Genomic DNA, 23,151 nt, shown 5'->3' with positions numbered 1-23,151 from the left:
CATGATGGGGGAGGGAGAGGGAGAAGCAGACTCCCCGCTGACGTGGGCTCCCTCCTTGGACCCTGAGATCATGATTTGAGATAAAGGCAGACGCTTAACCACCCAGGCGCCCCCGTTTCTCATTTTTTAAATAAGGATAACATAATAGAACCAGCCTCATAGGGCTATTGTGAGGAGTAAATGAAGTCCAGTATTTAACAGAGCCTGGCACACAGGACACATTCATTAGAGCTGTTACTATATCAGCTATCTTTTATGAATTTGCTGAGTCTAGGAACTGTCCCCAAAATACACAAGTCAAGACATTGATAAATTTGTTTTATTTCTAGTCTGTAGAGATGATATCTGGCGTGCCACACACACACATGCACGCACACGCACACTTATCCACCTGAACGTGCCCGGCAAACTCCTTCCTTTTGAGTCACAGGGACAAAGCCATACTTGGCAGTCCCCGAGTTGCTGGTTACATTAGTTAGATTTGGTCTTTCAGAAAGAAGACAGCTGAAGTTCTAAGAAGCTGAGCCCTTAGCCAGAGAAGTAAGTCCCAGAGCCAATAGCCACAAACTAAAATACACGCAGACCACTCCCCCTTTCCAGGGACCACTTTTGAGCCCCTCTGCCGCCAGAAACTGAGTTCTAGTAAATGGTGGGGGGACTGGTGGTGTTTCCCAGGACACCCCCCCTTCCAATGAGAGAACTCTCTTTCCTGCCCTTTCCAGAAGCTGGGGACACACCCACTTGTCCACCTCCCTTAAAGGAGGCTTCCTACAGTCTTGTAAACTGTGAAACCTGTTGAAATAAGCCTGGTTGCTTCTGCCCTCCTGAGTGAAGAACAGGTACACTGACTATAATGGGTAGTTAAAGAAGGTATTACCCTGCTCAAAGGTCTCAGCCTGTCCCAGAGAAGAGAGACCAATAGTAAGGGGTGGGGGGCAGGCAGTTGTTCATCTAATGATCTGGCGCGGGGTGGGGGGGGTAGGCAGAGGAGGTGCTGGGGTGAGATTTTACATTTACAGGCAGAACTGTTTTGCTGGGGTTTAAACTTCAACTAGGCTTGTGCATTTGAAGCTGCTCCTTAGGCTGAAGCTCAGCCAGTCATGGCCAAATAATCTTGTTCCTGAACTGGTTGAGACCAGTGGATTAACCCAACCTCAGCAATTCCCCATGCCCTACCTGCTCCATTCCCTCAAGCTGCTGCAAGGGAGCTCCTTAGGCCCTTGATTATGGGTCACTAAGCAGCCACAGGCAGCCCCACTGACTCCCACCTCCAACAGCAACCTGACGTTTCCACTTAACGTTTGGCGAGGGCTTCTCCAAGACTCTTGCTCAGTCTTGGGCCCAGGATTGCAGTGCAGTCACCCTACAGTCCCCTCTTTCTTAACATTCATCTCACTGATCGTTGTCTGGTTCTGACTTCCCCACTAGACTAAATTCCACGAGTCTGTCCATTTTACTATCTGGTTCTTAGCTCTTGGCCCATAGCAGGTGCTTAATAAATAGATTCAATGGATGAGTGCATCTAAGTCCTGAGTGGGCAGGGTAAGGGACTCCAGAACACAGATGGGGTCAAGGCTGGGGTCCCTGCTCAGCCAAGATGGGGCTGAGTGGGACACCCTCCTGCTTGAGTTCTGAGAAGCGGCTTGGCGGAGAAGCTCTAGGGAAGGCAGAACTGCAGAAGCAGCCAGGCCCTTACCCAACCCCCCTGGTGCTGACATGGAGGCACTGGGAAGGGTGAGTCCTGGCCCAGGGCCTTCCCCAAGTACTGACCTGGGAGATTGCCCCTCCCCATTCCTTCTCTCATTTTCATCACTGAGACAGCCCAGAGCAGCAATGAGGACGGGCATGGCATCTGAACAGCTGGGTTCCAGTCCAGACTTCCATCTCCCGATTAACCCCTTGGCAAGGCACTTAATCCCTGTGAGCACCAGTTTTCCCACCTGTGAAATGAGAGGACCGGTCTAGCTAACCTACAGAGTGGATCAGGGCTCTCAAACCTTGGGAGTCCATCATAAGGGACCCCAATCCAATCCCCAAGCTCAAGGTTTTGGGTGATTGGAAATGGAGATTAGGGGTTGAGGGCAAGGCACATGTCAGGACAAAGTGGGGGGACTTAAAGCTTATTATAGGTGGTCAATAAATATCCATTGAATGACTGAGTGAGTGAATGAATGAATGAATGAATGGAGTAAGATGGCAAGGCAAATAGGGGGAGCACAGTCAGGTTTCAAGCAGATTGGGATCAGAAAGGCCACCTTCTGTTTCTCAGCTCTTGGCTTATTAGTGGTGCTGTTCGCCATGAGCATTCTATTCCTCCTTCTCCTATCCTGTTGTCCTCAGCATCCTCCCCAAAAGGTGGCACCAGAGCGAACAGACACCGCTCCCAAGGCCCCTCGCCTCCCTTCTACTCCCAAAGCCCTTTGCTGCCCCCACAAAGGACACGGGGGCTGCATTTTCCCTCCAAGCTGCCTGTAAAGGTGTGGCTGCGGGGAAGGCCAGAGGGTTCCTTCTGGAACCTTCTTAAAGGGCTCAGATCACCAAGCCCCTCTCCGTCTCTCCTTCTGTCACCTCCCTGAGGATGAGAAGTGTGGACTGGGGGAGGAGGTCAGCGGGGGAGGTGGGACACTGAGTGGTCATGCCCTAGACGACTCAAGAGCAGGGAACCACAGAGCTGTCTGAGGAAAGCCTGGTTCCCACTCCAGGGTCTTCTGCGAGTGGGCTGTGGTCCTCACCAGGGCCAGGCCAGCAAGCCTGGACTTAGCTCAGGGACCCTGGAAGAACAGACTATGCCAGCTCCAAGCATGAGGATCACAGTCTTCCAGTCTCCCTGTCCAGGCTGCCCCCTCCTGGTTTTGGTTTGATGTCAGCCCTTCTGCACAGGGAAGGGGGAAGGAGGGGAGATGAGAGGGAGGGTCCCCAAGGCTCAGAATTCCCTGGCCCAGAGCCCCTTTAAGGCAGGTAATTTGTGCTTTACAAAGAGATCACTGATTTTGCTGGTTGAAAATGAAACAAACGCGTAATGACCAGACAAAACAAATAAGACAAATCACAATGAATCAAGAAGGGCAGCAAGATCAGGAGGGAGGAACGGGGGCAGGTCCAGACGGGGGTCCTCAGGGCAGGCTGGCAATGTCTCTCTCTGGAGGGGGGCCAACTGGCTTGGGGCTGCTCTCGTTGGCTTTTCCTTCAAACATCATGACTCTGGTTTGGAGACGGAGGTTAAAAAAAAAAAAAAAAAGGCAGGATTAGGATTCCTTCCCTCATCCAGGGAGAGATCATCTCAGCCCTCATGTCTGCAGGATCCTCAACCAAATGCCCTTGCATCCATTCTCCAGTGGCATCTTTTTAATGTGGAAGGGGCTGCTAGTCCCATTTCACAGAACAGAAAACTGAGGTACAAAGATCTCTATATTCTAGGTCATGGGTCTTCCCCTAACCACGTTGCCTGAAGGAGGCAGAGCTAGGCTGGGCCATGGCTCTGCTCAAAACCCCTTCAGATCTTCAAAAACTTCCCAAGGTTTTAAGAGTAACATCTGGGGCGCCTGGGCAGCTCAGTTGGTTAAGCGTCCGACTCTTGTTTTCGGCTCAGGTTCTGATCTCAGGGTTATGAGATCAAGCCCCAAATCAGGTTCCACTCTGAGCATGGAGCCTGTTTAAGATTCTCTCTCTCTCTCTCTCCCTCTCCCTCACCTCCCCCCCCCCCCCCCCTCTCTCTCAAAAAAAGTAGCATCTGGGAAGTAGAGGATAGGGGTTTGGATGGAGCCTCTGGAGGGAAACAGCCTGATTTGAATCCCAGCCCTATTATTTCCCAGCTGGTGACTCAAGAAAGACACTGGAGGGGGGCGCCTGGGTGGCTCAGTCGTTAAGCGTCTGCCTTCGGCTCAGGTCATGATCCCAGTGTCATGGGATCGAGCCCCGCATCGGGCTCCCTGCTCCACGGGAAGCCTGCTTCTCCCTCTCCCACTCCCCCTGCTTGTGTTCCTGCTCTCACTATCTCTCTCTGTCAAATAAATAAATAAAATCTTTAAAAAAAAAAAAAAAGACACTGGACCCCACTGATGCTCAGTGTTTCCATCTGGAAGTAAGGATGCCCAAAGTGCCAACACCCTAGAGCTGTTTCAAGTACCCCACTCCGCCTGTAGGCACTCCTTGGGTGGGCTCTTTCTGTCCCCTGGCTATAAATCCCATCCAAAGGGCGACAGTCCACAAGCAGCTTACCTCCAAGCTGATCTGCACATCCAGGCCCTCCTTGACCTCTCCCCTTGGATGTCTAAAGGACACTTCTAACTTAATCCATCAAAAACTCAACTCCTAATTCTTGCCTTCCCCGCCTGCTCTTCCCCTAAAGCAAACAGCAACATCACTCACCCCAAACAGATCAGGATCATCTGACTCCTTGTTGTCCTTTACACTCCGTATCTGGCCACTGAAGCAAGCCTTCAGCTCTGTCTCCCAAATCATTCCCGATTCCAGCAGCTTCTGCCTACCTTCACTGCCCCTTCTCCAGGCCGAGTGGCCTCATCTCTTGCCTGAACAGCCTCCCTGATGCCACTCTCACCCCTGCCACAGCCAGAGACTTTTAAAAGTCAGCCCCTAGCTTAGAGTCATCCAATGGCATTCCTCCACATTAGTGCCAAATGTTAAGTGGGACCATGACGTACCAGGCCCCATGTCGCCTAGCCCCGGCCTGTCTCTGCAAATTCATCCTTCACTCACTGCACTCACTGATGGCCAGATACACTAGCTTCTGTGCTGTTCCTTTGAGCATACAAGCACAGTCTGCCTCAGGGCCTTTGCACTTGCTGCTTCCTCTGCCTGGAATGCTTTTCCCAGGATCTTTGCAGGGCTCATCTCTTTACATCTCCCTCCCTCAGGGCTCTGGTCAAGTCTTGCCTTCTCAATGAGCTCCTCCCTGCCCACTATCCCATCCCTCTCTGTTCCTCTTGTCCACTTTGTTTTTCTTTGTACTACACCATTGTAATCTGGCATTTTAGTTTTTTGGGTTTTTTATTTTGTTTTTGTCTGTCTCTTGCCATGAGGATGTAAGCTCCACAAGGCCAGCAACTGATGTGTCCCCAAGCACCTAGAATAATTCCTGGTCCATAGTTGGTGCTCAATAAATACGTGCTGAATTAATAAATGATACATCTAAGGAGTCACTGGGTAGACAAGTGCCTGCCTGCCACACAGTAAATGCACTAAATCTTAGGTGTTTTCTAAGAGCATCAACACTCCTGTTGCTGCCACCTGCGTCACCCGGCATCCCAGGTGTACTGTGGTCTGACCTTGATGGTTTTCCCACCACACCTCTTGCTCCATCCCACCTCACACTAAAAGCTCTGCAGCCTGAACTGTGGGCTCATGAGCAGTTCCTCAGCTTCCTTGGGGCTCGACTTCCCCCTTTGTAACAAATGAGGCAGGTAGATTTTACATTCCTACCAGAGACTCTCCAGGGAGTCTCTCTGCAGCGGGGGCAGGACCTGGGAAGTGTGATTTTGGCCACCACATACTAGGTGTTTGCCAAGAGCCAGGTACTGGGCTGGGGCCTTCATATGCGTTAGGTCATTAGCCCTCAGGACACTTCACACAAGATACTTAATATCATCTCTCGCTTACAAACCAAGAAACTAAGGCTCAGGGACCTAAGGGGATTTGCCCAGGCTCGGTTAGGGGGCAAGTAACAGCATCAGGATTTGAACTCTGCCTCCCTTCAGAGCCAGGTGATGACTACATTATGTTCTCAACAACCCCGTGGGGTAGTGGAATCACTTTACAAATGAGGAAACCCAGGCTCAGAAGGTTTCACAGTAGATTTATTTTTAAGATTTTATTTATTTATTTGAGAGAGAGAGAGAAAGCACGCACAAGCAGGGAGGAGGAGCAGAGGGAGAGGGAGAAGCAGGCTCTAAACTGAGCAGGGAGCCCGCCACGGGGCTCAATCCCAGGACCCTGGGATCATGACCTGAGCTGAAGGCAGATGCTTAACCGACTGAGCCACCCAGGTGCCCCTCAAGGTTGATTTATCATCACCACCATTGTTCTGCTTCCTGAGTGCTCATTCTACCGGAAGTTCTGGGTATGTATTAACGTGACCATTTGACAGATAAGGAAACTGGGTTCAGAGAAATCAAGAACCTCGTCCAGCAGGTCACACGAGGCGTTCCCTCCTGGCTGGGGCATGGCCTCTCCACACACAATGACTTTGCCTTCAGAGGCCCCAGGAGAGGCGGGAGGTACTCACAGCTTGAGGACAGCTGACCGCTTCCCCAGCATCATGTTCACAAAGTCTCGGTAGGAGATGGTGTCGCTGACCCCACCTGTCACCTCTGAGATCATCTTTTTCATCTCCAGGTGGGTCTTGGGGACCCCGAGTTTCTCCATCATCCTCTTTAAAGACATCAGGTCTGCCAGAGGAAAAGCAGATACATTAACTGGAGACGGGGTGCAGGCCAAGCGAGGAAGCTGGTAGAGCTCCCCTGGCTCCCACGTCCAGGAGAAGCCCTGCAGGACAGCCCCTCCCTGGGGACTGCAGCCAAAGGCCTTTCTCCTCCAGGGAGAATGGGCCCATCACACCCTCCCTGCTCTCTTCAGAGAGTACAGTATAGACTAGTGGTTAGGGACATGGACTTGGGTTGCAATCCAACTCTGCTCTTCCCGGCTGTGGGACCTGGGGCAAACTACTTAACCTCTCTGAGATTCTGCTCCCATAAGCGGTAAAATGGGTTGATGGGATCATTTGAGAGGGCGCGATGCAGAAGTACCCAGCAGAAAGCAGGTGTTTAGTAACGGGGCCGCTATGCTTCACTCTGTTAATGTCTGCTGCACCCCGAGGTCAGGGTGAGTGTGTGCTCACTGCTCCGGCTCCCTGGGGAGTCACTGCCCAGCAAGGTGGGGTCAGGGAGTTGGCTGGACCCGAGGCAGGGCAGGTCATCCTGCAGGGTGCTGGGCGGCAGCTTCTCTCCACCTGCCACTCCCACCCAGCAGTCCAAGGGTTCCGCCTCGCTGGCAGGGCGAGGGGGCCAAAAATACCCTGCAGAGCAGGAAAACCAACAAAGGAACAAAATTCAAGGAAAACAAGGGAGGCACCAAAAAGTCACTACACTCCGCAGAATTGCTGCCTCTGACCCCCCGGCTCCCCAGATCTTAGGCAATTTCCTTCAGATTGTTCTGTGAACAATTGGGCTGGCAAAGGATGGCGGGAGGGAGGCGGGACGGGGGGCCGATTTTCGGGCCAGGGGTGTGGCGAGACAGCTCACCCGAGAGCAGGGCGGGCAGAACTGATGCCAGACCCCCAGGTGCCAGGATGTCCAGGGCATCTCAAAGAAAACTAGGCATCACTCTGTGGGGAAGAGTGAGCGGTCTCCCACATGCTGCTGGCCAGGCTCAAAATTGGCAAGACCTTTCTGGAAGGCAATTTGGCAAGATGTTTCAAAAGCCTTTGACACAGAATGTCTAATTCCTGAGATTTACTCTAAAGAAATAATCGACGATGTGGACAAAGATTCATGTACAAAGATGCTCTTCACAGGACTATCAAAAGTAGTTAAAATTGGAACTAATTGCGTGATATTAAGGCACTGGCTAAATAAGTTATAGTCCAGCCCCGCGGTGGAATATTACACAGCCATTAATTATATTTCAAAAGAAAAGTTAATCATATGTCAAAGCACTCACAATATATTATTTTTTAAAAAGGAGGTTCTAAAATGGTTATAAAACAGCATTTGTGATTAGAACAAAGGGTGGAAGGATATAAACCAAAATGTTCAGAGCAGTTATTTCTGGGAGGGAGGACTGTGGTTGACTTATTTTTGTCTTTGTGCTTTCCTGTGTTTTCCAAAAGTTTTTATGATGAAGATGTATTATTTGATAACCCCATTTTTTTTTCCTAAAGGAAAGCAAGGATAAAAATTTTTAAAAAGGAGAAGAAGGAGACAAGACAGAGGAGGGGTAGAAATACCGCAGCAGCAGCAACACTGAGCTCAAGGCGAAACACAGGAGGGAAAGCCAGTTTGGGAACCAAAGGCTGGGATCTGGACCCTGGGCCGACCACTTAACCACCACGTGCCCCAAGAGAGTCAAGTTCACCCTGCTGAGCCTCGGCTTCCTCGTCTGTAAAATGGGGATAATTAAGCCAGCCTTGACCATGTTATAGCATTACTCGTGAAGGTCAAGGTATGGTCTTGGACCTAAGGGCCAAGGGACAGGCATTTGTCACCCCCCATGCCCGGACCACACGATACAATCAGGGTCTGCTGGAGGAGGGAAGCAATGTACTCAGAAGCGCCGTATCCAAATGCAAGGACAAAGGAACCGCCAGCACCTCCCCCCCCCCCCCCCCCGCCAGGGCCAGGGCGTCAAGAGCCCAAGCATCTCCAACCCTGGGCAGGAGTGGCACCCTCTATCCTGAGTCCCCGTGGCACCTGGCGAGGAGGGCTGAGACATGTGCAGGGAGGTGGGTGGGAGGGCCGCAGCAAGGAGAGGAGCCTGGGGGCAGTGGATCCAGGGTAGAAGGCAGCCAGGCTTAAGGCCGGCACGCCGGCCTGGCCCACCAGGGAAGCTTCAGTGCGTGCCCCTCACCCACACAGGCGGGCCAGTGGGGCTCTCTGGACCCGCATACCCTCTACCCACCGGACACCCTCCTCCCCTGCACGGTTGAGACCTCACTTACCAATCTCGCCCTCATTGTTCAGGTCAAACTCCATGTACTTCTCTGGAAATCACAGAGCAAAAACTGGTGTTAGCTCAGAAGCAGGGTCCCAGAGACGCCCTTGAGGGCAACTTGCCGGGTTCCCAGGAAGCCTACACCGTCCTCCTCACCCCCTCACTTGGGGGTCTTGACATGAGTCCCATTATCTCAGCCATTGTCTCTGGAAAAAGAGCTCGCCCTGCCTGCACCCCTCTCCCACAGGCACCATGGAACAAGGCGCTAGGGGCCATGTGACTCTCCGCTGAGGAGGGCAGCTACTTCCTCCCAGGTCCCCACCAGCATGAGCTTGCTGCATCACATTGGCTCCAAACTGACTAGAACAGATTCCCAGGCCCTGATCTACGGGTGCAGTGGCTTTGGGAAGGGTGGGGTGGGGTGGGGGCAGGAATCAGTATGTTCTAGAGTGTCTCAGGTGATTCTGAGCCGGGTGTAGGAATCACCAATTTAAGGAGTCCCTGCGGTTCTGAACCTTTGGGGGGGGGGCGCCTGTGGGCACCACTGAGAATCTGATGCTCTCCTGAGAGAAATGCCGTGAACCTGCCCTTGACCCAGGTGGCACATACAGTGTCCAGGGGTACGCAGACCATCCCCACCAAACCTCACCTACAGACCTTGAGTGAAGCCTCTCTGATCAAAGGGTCCAGGGAATCTCCAACAATGAGGGAGGATAGGTGGAGCAAGGAGCTTGGTATCCTCTGACAAGGACAGTATGTGGCCCTGGGCAGGTCCCTACCCCCCCACACACCACAAAAAAACAGGGTCCTCGCGGTCTAGTCTGCACTGAACAGCCAGTATGAGAAGGCCAAGGTCTTCCCAGTGGCCGGAGTGGTCCCTGTGACCTTCCTGAGGGTCTGCCCTCCAGCCTCTCGGGCTGCCTCTTCCTCCCTTACCTCTGCTCCATTCCAGCAGGTCCTGCTGCTCTGGCCCATCCCTCCACCTCACCCCCCCACCCCACCCCCGCCACACTCCTGCTGGGGAGTGCTGCCCCTCGGCCTAGATGTTCCTCCCAGGTATTCTCCGGGCCCCCGCTCACGTTCTCAGGGCTCCCCAGCCTTCCTGGTGGGGCACTGTCACCCCCACAAAGCCCCTACGGCCATCTGTGGCTCTGCAGCATCCTTCTGTTCCCCACTCCCTCCCCTGCTGCACATAAGCTCCTTTACTCAGGGCTCTCTGTGCCCCATTGCACCCCAGGCCTGAAGTAGGGCTGGCACGTAGTAGGTGTTCATTTGGAGGTCAAATGAGTGAGTTGAAAACCTTCACAGTCCCTTTGATTCCAAGCTAGGTTCCCATGGTTCCAGTCCACCCTGACGGACCCAAGCCTACGTCCCAGTGAAGACAAGGAGAGAAGAGCTCTGTCCCTCCTCCTAGAGCCACCTCTGGAGAGGGACCCCCTTGGTACCCAGGGATAAGGGAATGGACCACTCCTGCTTTGTGTGGCTCTCCTGGGGGTGGCGGGACGGGTTGGTGGAACGGGGCAGGGACGGGATGTCTCTGTTCTAGTTCCTCTTTTTGTTAATGTAAACAGCCCCATTGCGTAATGGTTCAGAGCACGGGATTTTGGAGAGAGACCAACACATGATCAAGCCTGAACTCCGCCATGGGCAAGCTGTGTGACCCCACACAAGTGACCCCACCTCTCTGAGCCTGAGTTTCTTCATCTGTAAATTAAAGCTCGCACCCACCTCCCTCCTGGCTGACTTGGGATGACTGGGGAGCTCACAAGACAGCATTCGAAGTGCTTCCCACAAGGTCAACACTCAACAAAGGCTTCACCATCAGGGTCCTGCCTAAGGACAACGAAGCTGTGAGCAGCTTGAGGAGCACTTGGCAGGCTCTTTGCCTTTGGAGCAGGGAGGATGTCCACATCGCCAAGACTTGGGGGAAGGGGGATGTGGCCTCGAGGATACTCGTGGGGGAGGGGGGATGCGGCCTCGAGGATACTCGTGGGGGAGGGCGGATGCGGCTTCGAGGATATTTGTCAAGGTCCTCCGGGGGCCAGGGCCGACAGCGTCTCCCAGGCAGGAAAGGTGGGTCTGCCCTGCTCCTTATGTGCACGGCTCCTCTCCTTTCGGGCTGCTGGCTGGGAACCAAGCGCCGGGGCCCGGAACAGAGGGACCTTTATGCCGCCCCCTCCCCGCGCGGGCTCCTGGGCCCTGTTTTCTTTTCATCCCGTGCTGCTGGGATTCAATGGGCAGAAACTCTGCCCCCTGCCCCACTGTGGCGACACAAACGTCCATTCTGCACAGGGGCTCCCGAGCCGCTCCCCCGCGGAGGGGAGAGGCCAGGGCTGCTACAAAGGGCTGATTGTGTGCTGGGGCCCCGGGAGCGAGCAGGGCCTGGGCAGCAGCGGACAGGAGCCAGCCTGAGCCCTGCCTGCCCAGCAGCCGGAGGGATTGGGGAGGTGGGGGAGGCTGAGGGCAAGGGTGAGGGGTCTGGGGTAGCATGGAGGCAGGTAGAGGGGTGGGCACCCCATCTCACAGGCTTCCAGGAGGAGGGCGTTCTGGAAGAAGCAGGGGGCGCAGGCTGGCCTTGTGGGGTAAGAAATCCTATGTACCAGGGGGCCAGCCCAGCTCTCCCGGAAGGGTGGCGCAGACAGCCCCAGCTTACCTTTGAAGGCGGCGAGCTTCTCCGGCAGGTTCTCTTCATCGCTGTACTTCTGGTCACAGAGAAACTCCTTCGAAGGTGGAAAGTACAGCGCTGAGCCCCGGGTCAGCAGGCAGAACTTGCTGACATGTAGGCCCACAGCCCTGGTGTCTGCTCCCACGCCAGGTGGCCGGCCTCGGCTCCAGTGTTTGTCCTGGCCCCCTGTCAACCCCTAGAGGCAGATCTGCAGGAATCTGCCCCGTGGGCAGGAAGTACGCTTGGCAGCCCGGGGTGGGGCCCAGAGGGTCTGCCCTAAACACCTTCAGCCAGCCTCTGAATTACCAGTGTAGGGACCTGGGCCTCCTCCCCCTGGGCCTCCTCCACCCCAGCTCCAAGATCCAAGAAGCTGTGAGCCCCAAACACAAGCTGCCGGGTTTCCAGCATTAACTTCTTAAGTGTGACCCTAGCTTATTAATTCCTCCCTAGATCTCTACTGTTTTATCTGACAAATGGGTACAATCATCACAGCTACTTCTCAGGTTTTAAGAGACTCTAAGGAGAGTGTACGTATGACTCTTGGCATACAGCAAGTGCTCAATAAACAGCAGCTATTGCGTTGTTAGTCTTTGCTCTAGCCAGAAAATGATTGTATATAGCTTGGGAGCTTGGATTGTATATAGTTCTCGTCCGTGTCCTCACCTGTAAAACAGGGCCACCTTCTCCTCAAATGATGCCTTTCAGAACCAGATGTGCAGGAGGGGGAGGGGGAGGGGACACAAGCAACGGCCTCCAGAATGAAACACCAACAACGCGCATGATCTCTTAGGCTCTCCCAGTGGGCCCACAAGGTAGCTCTATATTACTCCCATTTTACAGATGAGGGAACTGAGGCTCACCCAGGCAGAGCTTCACCTCGGCTCCGACCCCTATAGAGCCCGCATCCCTAACCCCGATGGGCAGATAGCAGGCATTCATCCGGCTTCAAAATAAAACACCGCTAATTAGTAAGCACCTGTTATGCTGGGCACAGCGCCAGGCAGCTTGCTTGCCTTGTTGCTAATCTTCAAGCCACCCTAGAACCTGTATTCAGATGGGAAAGCAGGGGATATGTCCCCACCCTAGCCCTGGACTCCACAAATCCCCTCTCTTCCCTGGACCTCACTTTCCCTATTACTGAGCAGACCAGACATGGGCATCGCCCCCTCCTTCAGCTCTTTTTGAGGGACCACAGGGTACACGGCTCTGGGCGAGGCAACAAGGGAGCAGGTGAGACCAGGGAAATAAGGTCCTTACTGCGAAATTACAAGAAGCCTGTGTTTAAAATGATGTTAAATGTTATCTAGATCCGCCACTCCATCTGTTTCTAAATTCCTGCTGCCATATCCCACTAACCGGTGACCAAGTCTGTACTTACGCATCTCCCGGGACACAAGACCTTCCAGTCTGCCATGTAAACCCCCAAGAGCTTTAATGTAGGAGAATGAATAGGAGAATAACTGAAAATAAAGTACTCTGGGTTTGGGTCTCAGTCCCCCCCCCCCAGCTGTGAAATGGGCACAAGGGTATCCAGCTCCTCGGGCACCTGCCCCTCAACGGGGATAACCCACTGTGAACACTTAGTACCAGGCTTCTTTGTCAGCCCTCGAGAAGCAGCAGGTATGACTAAATGCGAGGCAGAATAGGATCCCTTCGAGGGTTCACGTTCTTCCACATTAACTCAACCCCCTTCGACAGAGAAGAGCTATCCACCTGCCAGTGTGGCTCCCCTCGTTGGTTCTGGGGGCTCTGTTCTACCCCTTGAGCCCAATTTGCCTGGATCCCTAGAGAGGGTCAGTACCTATTGCGGACAAGCCCTGGCCGGTGCAGGATTTCTGCTTTGGGAGGGCACTGTGCTGTCTCATTAGGGTGGGAACAGCAGGGCCAGAGAGGTTAGATGACATGTGTGAAGTCCCTATAGCTAGGAAGGCGCAGGCTTGGTTTGGAACCTGAGTGTTGGACTCCAGGGTCCAGGCCTCCAGCAGCCTAGCAGAGGGCAACCCCAGCGCCCACGGTGTGGATTGGCCACAGCTTCACATCGGATCTCATTACCAGGTGCCATGCTGGGTCCTGCCCCCACTTAGCCGGAGCTGGGCTGCCTTCCTCCTGGCTGGCTCTGTCCAGGACTTCTCTTCATCTTGGCTCCCTCTCGTAGCTCCCCCCGTCCCACCCCCACCCCATTCTCTGACCCAAAGTAGGACAATTAACTCTTGTGTGTGGCCCCGAGCAAACCAGGCACCTCCCGGGGTCACAGGTCCAGTGATCTGCACAGCAGAGGGACAACTAGGTCAGTGGTTCCCAGACTTTGGCATAATGCAGAAGGAAACATCTCCCCAAAAAGTAAAAAATAGAGGGAGGTGCCACGAGTTCAAAAAAGGACATTTTGGGGACACCTGGGTGGCACAGTCGGTTCAGAGTCTGCCTCTTGGTTTCGGCTCGGGTCATGATCTGGGGGTCCTGAGATCGAGCCCCATGTTGGGCTCTGTGCTCAGCATGGAGTCGGCTTATCCCTCTCTCTCTGCTCCCCCCCACCCTGCTCTCTCTCTCTCATAAATAAAATCTTTTAAAAAAAGGACATTTCATAAAAGTGGGAAGTTCATAATTTTTAAATGGAATCCATTTAGCCTATGTTCGGTTCACGGCATCGCCCCCGTGTTCCCTCCGCTTTACCATTTCGGGAACTGGAAAACCTTCTCGGGGGAGGCACAAGGGTACAGGCAAGGTCCAACAAAGGGGAACCTCTGGCAAGAGTCCTGGGGGCCCTCCCAGCTCCTGCCTTCGGGTCGACCAGAAATCCTGCACCAGCCAGAGCCTGTCCCCACCAGGTAGCAACCCCCTGCGGGGATCCAGGCAGGTTGGGCTCGAGGGGTAGGACATGGCCCCTGGTCTTGGAGACAAATCACACACAAGCGATCACAGGACAACCAGGCAGTGACTCCTGTTCACTGGGCCCGACCCCGGGCTGGCAGGTACAGCAACCCTGGGGGCCCCGATTATTGTCTTCTCACCGAGGAAGCCAGTTTTCTCCCTCGCGCTTCTGACCACCTAACATGCTGTTTTATTGGTGCTCTCCCCCCACCCCCACCCCCACCCCCGCTAAAGTGAGTGCCTCGGCCACCCTGGCCTCCTTTCTGGGTCTCCTCCATGCCAGGCTTGCTCCCACCTAGGGACTCTGCCCTTGGCTGTGTCCCCTCCCTGCAGCGCTCATCCCCCCACACCTGCATGGCTCTCTCCCTCACCTCCTAACACAACTGACAATGTGCTGCTTATTAAGGGTGTCATCCATGGTCTGTCTCCCCCGCTACAGTGTAGGTTGCACATAGTAGGTGCTCAATAAATACCTGCAGGCTGAGTGAATGAACTGAGACCCAGAGAGGATAAAGAACTGCTCAAAGCAGTATAGCTACCAAGTGACCGAGCTGGGATTAAAGACCACAGTGGAGACTGTCCCAGTCCTCCACAGAGCTGAGGAATCCAAGTGACCCAAGGTGGTGGCTGTTGGAAGGAGGCCGGGGGGCGGTGGGGGGTGGGAAGGCAAGCCTTTGGCCACAGATGCCAGGAGGATGAGCTTACTGTCTCATGCCCCAGAGATGCCTAGCACCCAGCAATGCCCAGCATACAGTAGGTGCTCAGGAAACATCTGTTGACTGGAGAGGCCTGGCATTCAGCCCGGAATCACTTTCTCCACTCTCCGCCCTGACACGGGCGGGCAGCTCTGCAAACGTGCACACGTACGACACAGACTAGAGGGGCTCAGAGATGAGAATCCCATTTTTCCTCAGAGCCCCAAATGACAAGGGCTAGAGCCACAGAGTGGCCAGGGCTGGGAGAGGCATCTGACCCGTTGACGCGTGGCTGGGCAAGCCTTGCTGACCCCAGGCTTGGGGCAGCTGTGTGGACCAGGCCTTTGGCAGGGCACCAGGGGGGGCAGGTGGGCAGCAGAAACAGGAGTTTCCATTGGTGGGGCTGCCATCTCTCCCCCCCCACCCCGCCCGGCTCCACGCTTTGGATTCTTGGTTCCTGCTCATGCACAGCCCTCAGCCTCCCCACTTCCAGGCGTCCTCCCCCCCCCACCCCGGATCCTTGCCCAGCCTCGGGGCACAGCCATGCCCAGCAGGCAGGTACCCTGGGTCCCCAGGAAGAGGAGAAAGAGAAGCCACCGCAGATGTTTGGAACAAAAGCAAAAGAGGGTGAGCTGGAGCCCCAAGGCCTGGGATTGAACCACTGAGTAGCTGTGTGAAAATGACTTCATTTGTCTGTGCCTTGGTGCCTTCATCTGTAGGAAGGATAAAAATATCTCCTAGGCTTGGCCTGAGAACCGCAGGATGCAAGCAAATACACGTGAAGTGCTCGGACAGCGCCTGGCCCCTAGTAAATACTACATAAATGTTAGCCGCTTATTATTGGGACCTCCTAACACTTACATGCATATAATCCACTTATAACCCCACAGCTCACCATTCAGACCTTCATCAGCTATTGAACAGATTCAGAAGCAAACCCCCTCCCCTGACTTAGGCTGGTTATGATTTCTCTTTCCCCTTTCTGGGTGTTCCCCTTGGATAGATGGGACAACTGAGGCCCAGAGACGTTGCTCAGCTTGCTCAACGTTACAAAGTTTTAACAGTTCAAACAAAGTCTACCTCCCTTCACCATCCCAGCTCCTTCCCTGCCCCAAACAAGGAGAGGGTGGCCTGGCCACAGGTTTCTGGGCAAAGAAAGTCAATACCGAGAGTTACCTTTCCTCTTGGGCAGCTGCAGAAGGAGGTTATTCCAGAGGCCAGGGAACCACTCTATAGCCCTCTAGGGGGATGCAGAGGGTGCGTGGATGCATTCCTCCAGCCCCATGCCCCTCTCCCCCTCCAACTCACTGTCCCAAAAGACCAGTTTTTCCAGCTGCAGAAACTGTTGTTAGGGCCTCTAGGGATGAGGGGTGCAGGGGGCCCCTGGGCTCTGAAATAGTGGCCTGGTCAGTCCCTGGCAAAGAGCCAGAATCCGCAAGTGGGCAGGAGTCTGAGGTCAAAAACAGGAAGCTGTGAGCCTCAACCCGGAGTGTCCACGGGCAAGGCCCAGGAATGTGGCAGGACTCTGCTAAATACCCACACAGACACAGAACCTGGAAGGGACTGCTCAGAGCATCCAGCTTGTCCTCTTTGTTCCATAGCTGGGGAAACTGAGGCCCCAGAAGGGAAAGTCTTGCCTCAAGCCACAGTGGTCAGGAGACCCACATAAACTCCCCGGGTGCGGGGTGTGCGGGACAGGGGGCTTGGGGAGGGAGGTTGAATCGAGTTGCCTGGGTTCAGATCCCAGCTCCAGCACTTGCTAGCTCTGTGGCCCTGGGCAACTTGCTTTACCACTCTGGGCCTCAGCTTCCTCATCCGTAAAATGCGATCCGTAAAATGATAGAACCTCCTCATTGGGTTGGTGTAAGGATTAAATGAGCTAACTGCCTAGAGAGAGCCTGGCTCCTAGCACACTCACTAAGTGTTAGCAGTTACTACGATGTGTTTGGATCGCCCAAACTCAAGCCTCACCAAGAGATAAACGTGAGCAGGGGAAGGGCAGAGACCTACCCACAACTCTGTCCCACACTGCGCCACGGAGTCCTCCTGGTAAGCCGTGACCCTTTGGCCATCCCTCTGCAAGGGCAAGCTTTGATTTGTCCTTGGACACCTGGCAGACTTGGCAGTGACGGGCCATCCACACGGGACAGAGTGCTCCCGCCTCAGCCCCAGGGGACGGCGCCCACAGCCACACCTGCTCGCCGCTGCCTCTCCCTGTCCTCTCCAACCTCTGATGCACATCAGAATCTACCCCCCATCCCTGGGAGCCCCATCTAGGCACTTGTGCCGGGAAGGGAATGTTTCCAAAACCAGCTGAGGTTGGCAGCCCCCGTTGTGTCCGGCCTCCCGGATCCCTGCCACCTGCCGGCTCTCCCCTCCGTAACTCTCTTTCTGGGCTGATACCTCTAGCACCTGTTCCCGGAGGCTTGCTCCTGGCCCTCCAGGCTTGTCTTTATGTATTAGCTGCAGCAGAATTTTGGGGCGGGCAGATATCACCATCTTGGAGGCCATCCAAGGAGCTGGTGGCTGAAGCCCTGGGCAAAACCCCCAAGGACAGGCAGCACCATACTGGGCCTGGGCCAAGATGCCTCTGACGCAACCCACAGGCTCTTAAAGGGCCAGGGCCAGGTCCGTGCCTGGTGCTTGGTGTGCAAGAGCCTGTAATGTGCACCACAAGGACAGCAGGCTCACGTTCCCCACGGCAGCTCCGGGGCCTCAGCTGGATGCAGCATCCTTGCCAGCAGATGGGGCAGCTGAAGAAAAACACCCCACAGACTACACAAATGAAGCAGACCCGACAGAAATTCCATCCCCGGCTTCCTGGGACGCGGCCACGCCAAGGTCAAGACCGGCTGTACCTGCGGGGACACTGAATCCTCGGAGGCTCACGTGGCCGCTTATCACCATCTCCCTCATAATATATTAAGGAAGAGCAAGAGAGACGGGTGCCCGGCGATGCCAGCTGGGCACACTCACCCGGGCAGGGACAGACAGGGTGGCACAGGGTACACAGGGAAAGAGATGCACCTGCGTAGTGCCTGGCTCAGGTCTCAGAGGTCCCCTATTGCTGGGGCAGGTTGGGGACATATAACACCGGGGCACAGATCCGCAGCCTGCCCTGTCCAACTCTTCCCAGTACAGACGGTGCATGGGCTCTGAAATAACCACTAGGCCCCTAAATGCTGCAGGGAATGCCGAGTGCCCTTCACTCGACCCAGGAGGGCTGGGAAGGTGAGACAGTAGCCAGAGATCCTTATCACCTAGGCAGGAGAGGCCCCTGGCGGGCAGGGTCCCCGGCGGGCCACGGGTGCCGTCAGAGTCAGAATCCCTGCTCTGCCACTTCCTGGCTGGGTGACCTTGGGCAGGTGACTTCACCGAGGCTGTTTCCTCATCTCTAAAACATGAGCCTGAGTAATCCCTGTCCCACGGGGATGTTTATAGATTCCTCCTGCACATCCATCTAATCAAGCGCTCCATCCAGAGGAGTCACTGAGATGATGCACGTCAAGTCCTGCGCACGGGGCAAAGGCACGACCCACGTTATTGGTTCGAGATCCTGGCCCCTGGATGGTTCCAGATGCAGCCCTCGCCATCCTCTGGGCTCCTCCTGCTCAGTCCCAAGGGTGAGGGCACTCTGCGGGGCACCCTCCCCCCCCAGCCTCACTGCTTCTCTCTGTCCCTGTGGGAAGCTGGCAAGAATTTGTCCCGTTGCCATATAAGGTCAGGCCTGGCTGGCCCGGGGTCACCTGCCATGCCACCAAGGCTCAGGGAATGTCAGCTATGTGGGGGGGAGGAGAAGGCGCACGCAGGTCCTGCCCGCTTCAGTAGTGCCGAGAACGCCCACACGCGCTTGCACGCGCACGCACACGCACGGCAGACAGGCTGGCTTCAGGCAATTTACTCAGCCCCTCTGAGTCTTGTTTCCCGTAAAATGGGAATAGACACTCACGAGATGAGAGTGAGCATTCCATGCGATAATGCCCAGAGCACTCCTGGCACGCTGCCCAGCTCATGCCAAGGGCTCAGAAAATGATCACAAAGACTAGAGCGAAACAAAAAAAAAGTGCATTTCCATGCAGCCCCCCAGGACCCCCCAGGTCCACCCAAGTCTCCTTCTACTTTTGCTCCTGACCCTTATAACAACAATAGCTGAGACTGAGCTGCCCTGCTACCCCCTGGAAGCTGGCCCGGCCCTGGGGTGGGGGGAAGGCCCCAGAGGGAACTGGGGTGTTGGCCCGGAGAAGCCCCCAAGCACATGCAGCCCAGTGAGTCATGAAGCCCCATCCTCCAGGCGCTCCTGCTTCCGCAGGGCCACCGGGAAACTGCTCCATCTGGCCCCCTAGAAGCTCTGGTCCAATGGGGGCAGTGAAGCTGCACCCCAAAGAAAGGCAGTCTTTTCTGGGCTTCTGGGCTGACAACATGGTTCCCTCTAGAATCCGCCGACCATGGGGAACTTCTGCTGTGGTCAAGGTCATGGGTGAAGCGGACTCAGACCCTCAAACAGAGCGACTCCCTCAGTCTGCAAAGAGCTCCTGTCTGCTCATCTCCACTGATTGTCGCAGGGACAGAGCAGGGATCACTGCTCCCATTTCAGGGTGGAAAGACTAAGGTTCTGCCGCATGGAAGGGTGCAGCCCATGGCTTGTCTCAGACCTTGCCCCTGGGATTCCACTCCCTGCGTCTTCAATCACCAAACAAACCGATGACACAGTCATGACAGCTCTGTGTCTTACATAGATTATCTCCCTGAAAAATCACCACAACCAAACTACCATTATCTCAAGTGGCATGCCCAAGGTCATAGAGCCAGTGAGCACTCTGCCCACCCCTTCACCCCCACTCAGGACTCCACACTATGGGGGGGGGGGGCTTGACCTCCTGCGGGTGAGGGAGCAGCTTAAACTTCTGGTTTGATCCTGAAGTCCCCTTCCTCTGGTTTGATCCAGCAGCCAGACAGCAGCCTGGGTTTGCATGGGGGGGGCTCAGAAAAGCTTCTAGGCAGGGAAAGGACACTAGACCGCAAGCTCTGTCACAGGCTTCTATGTGGCCTTAGCCAGCTGCCTGCCCTCTCTGGGCTTTGGGGTCCCCATGGCCCCCTCTTGCTCACTTTCTCCAGTCCCAGCACTGTCCAGATCAGCCCCTGAGAGCCACAGCCCCACCTCCTTCCGAGCCAAGCCAGTCCACCTCTCAAACCACCCAGAAGCCTACTGCTCCCCGCCCTGGTTTGCCCCCCACCAAGGGCAGGACTGGCACGAAAGTCTCACACATTCTCAGCAACTGTGGTTTGTCTGACCGTAGAGCCCTCTCCCCCATTCCTGCTGGCTGTGGGTGGATTCAGCCAGCTTGGAACCCGCCCTGTTGAGTGGCCCAGGGGGCTGTATGAGGTCAGGGTTTCAGGCTTCTGTCCAGGGGGCAAGAGCAGCCAAGACCAAGGGCGGGCTGGCTGCAGAGTAAACTGGGAGGGAGCCCAGCAGCCTGGACCCCTGAGAGCCCCAGCCACACGTCCCGTCTCCCTTTCAGCTGTGCTCAAGACGGCCCCAAGAGGCAGGGTGATGATGGTACAGAAGGGACTAGAGTTGACTTGGGAGGGACCCCGGGTCCCCAGAGCCCTGCTTGGGATTCCTACAGCCAGTGGGATGAAATCAGATAGGCTGCCTCCTTCCAGACACTCCAAAAAAAAAAAAAAAAAAAAAATCAAGGAGGGAATCAAGACTGCAAGCCCAGGCGAGAAGAAATACTACAAAATAGGACAGCCGTGCCACAGCCCCCAGACCCACCTCCACGCAGCCTTGACCCGGACCCTGCTGAACCTCACCAGCTTCCCATTTGGGGACTCTAAGCTGGGTTTGGACCTTGGGTGCCCCGCAGCTGAGGGAGCCAGGAGGGGGAAATGCCCAGCCTTGTTTCAGTGGGCATGCCTATGCGGCCTGCTAGGAGGGGATCTGGGAGATGTCGACCTTAGGAAAGAATTCTCGCACGGTCCACAGAAGTCATCCCTCCTGCCAGGTATTGAACCATGCACACTACATGCCTTCCCTTGGTGAGCCCTCATGGTGACCCCAACTTCGTTCTGAGACTGGGGTACCAGATGGAGGCCAGGCCTGAGTCCAGATCTCACAGAACCCCAAAGCTCGGGCTGTGCTGCCTTTGAGCTTTGGCCAATCCAGGCAGACCCTGACACTTCTTATCTTCTAGAATTTACCTGGTCATTAAGCAAATGTTTACGGAGCTCCCATTGTGTGCCTGGCAACAGCAGATTTCTATAGAGAAATTCACGAGGTCCAACAAGAAAAGCATCAAGTGTCTCAGAGAACCTTTCCTAAAAGCTGGAGTGAGAAAGAGTTGTGGGGTGGGGTGGGGTGGGGGTGGGGCCTTGCATTTACTGTGGAGGAGGGAGCACCGGCCTGCAGTCTGGACCCCGGGTTCTAAAGGCAGCCCCACCTGGACTTGCTGGGCCATCTCGGGGCAGCCACCGAGCCTCTCTGGGCCCCCATTCCCTCCCGCGGCTGTACTACCGGGGACTGCTCAGAGACATCGGGGGTCCCTCCCTCCCTGGGCCCAATCTTTGCCGCTGGTCCCAGGCGGGCTTCCGGGGAGGCCCGGCCCGGCGGCATCAAAGCTCCCGGGCGAGCCCCACCTCCCCAGTCTGAGAGTAACCACTTGCAACCCGAGACGCGGGAGCCGAGTTGGGCGGAGGGGGTGGAAGCGGCGGGGGTGGAGGCGGTGGAGGGGGACCCACCTGGAGTCGGAGGCTCGGCGGCAGGGGCCGAGGGAGGAACTTGGGGGAAGCCCCGAGGAAGAAGAGAAGGGGCTTGAGGCTGCGGCAGGCACAGCCGCGCAGACGGAGGTGGGACGTGAGGGGCGCTGGGGTATCTGGGGGCGACTCGCCAGGCGCCCGTGGCGGCGCGCGCTTACCCGGTTGATCTCGGCCAGCCTCCTGTCCTGCCGGGCTTTGAGCAAGCCGAAAGCCTTCCCTCCTGCAGGAGACAAAGAGGCGGCCCGGGAAGCGGGGGGGAGTGGGGGGGGGTCTCCCGGGGCCGCGCGCCGCCAACCCCGCCGTCCGCCCCGCGCGCGCAGGTGGCGGGCGGGGGACTCCGCGCCGGGGGGAGGGCGGGGCAGGGGCGCGGGACAGCGCGGGGCCGGCGGCGCCTACCTTGGAACCTGTTGCTGAGCGCGACCGACATGGTGAGCAGCGGGCTCCCGCCGGCTCGGGGCTTGGCGGCCGCGGCGAGGCACGACGACGAGGGACAGGCGCCCGGTCCGAGCTCCGGCGGCGTGTGGCGGCGGGACGGAGGGGCGGAGGGATGGCGCGGGCGGCCGGACACACCCCTCCCGCCCTCCCCCCCACGCCCCCCCCAGCCCGGGGCCCTCCCGCCCGGCCGCCGGCATCAAAGCGCCTATTATGCGGGACGCCGCGCCCGCCGCCCGCCCCTCTGCTGGAGGGCGCGGAAAATGCACGGCGCGGGGCTGCCCGGGACCTCCCCAGGCCCCTTACCCGCCCGCGGCCGCGGTGTCCTAAAAAGAAAGTGGGGACGATCTCAGGACGCACTTGGGGTGGCCTTAAGGATCAAATACGGTACCGGCGGCAGCGAGCGAGCGCTCCACCAGCCGAAGCTGTTACGTTCCCGGGGCCCTTGGCGCCGCACGCACTTTGGAAGGCAGGCCAGCCTCCCCGACATTTACTTTTAACTCTTGAAAGAAAAATATGAAAACTTTCAGTGTTTTTTTTTTTTTTTTTTTTTTGGAGTTGGGAAAATGCATAATGACAAAGTGCCACGAAGACATTAGTGACACTTTAAATCAATCAGAATGATTTGTGGTTTGTTAATAAAATCTATTTCTTGAGCACTCACTATGCATCAGGCACTTTGCTAGATCAGTGCAGGATAGATTGATGTCGTTTAATTCTCAAAACTCCGTGAAATAGGACTTGGTGTCCCCATTTTACAGAAAAGTCAGGAAGCTGAAGCCTGGGGGACAAGTCCACTGGGATGATAATAAGCCAAGCCTCCAACTCCTGGGGGGAGTGGGGCTTGGGGTGTAGGAACCAGGGACTAGTGACAGGGCGGTGATGAAGTCTCATGTCCAAACCAGGACATTTCTGAGTGAAGGGTGGCAGTCCTCATAATTATGCTGGCAGCCACAGGTACAAGCGGGAACTGTCCTGGGCAAACACAGCACACCTGGTCACCAGTAATGCTCCCCTCCCCCACCACACACACACACACACACACACACACACACACACACACACACACAC

The 23,151-nt window shown here is 55.8% G+C and overlaps 1 protein-coding gene across 1 annotated transcript; it reads right to left on the bottom strand.

Moving 5' to 3' along the window:
• Positions 1 to 146: 146 nt before the first annotated feature.
• Positions 147 to 22,179, bottom strand: AIF1L (allograft inflammatory factor 1 like). The gene is made up of 6 exons (XM_032418635.1): positions 22,045 to 22,179; positions 21,807 to 21,868; positions 11,318 to 11,384; positions 8,672 to 8,713; positions 6,242 to 6,404; positions 147 to 3,201 (listed from the first exon to the last, which is right to left on the bottom strand). Exons 1-6 carry the CDS (start codon positions 22,073 to 22,075, stop codon positions 3,114 to 3,116), a joined length of 453 nt encoding a protein of 150 aa, XP_032274526.1. The 5' UTR covers positions 22,076 to 22,179; the 3' UTR covers positions 147 to 3,113.
• Between the last annotated feature and the right edge of the window lie 972 nt (positions 22,180 to 23,151).

Source organism: Phoca vitulina, unplaced genomic scaffold, assembly GCF_004348235.1.
Source record: "Phoca vitulina isolate PV1807 unplaced genomic scaffold, GSC_HSeal_1.0 scaffold21, whole genome shotgun sequence".
In the NCBI taxonomy this organism is placed as follows: domain Eukaryota; kingdom Metazoa; phylum Chordata; class Mammalia; order Carnivora; family Phocidae; genus Phoca; species Phoca vitulina.
The sequence above is the reverse complement of the archived record's forward strand: the minus strand, read 5'-3'. Positions and strand labels throughout refer to the sequence as shown.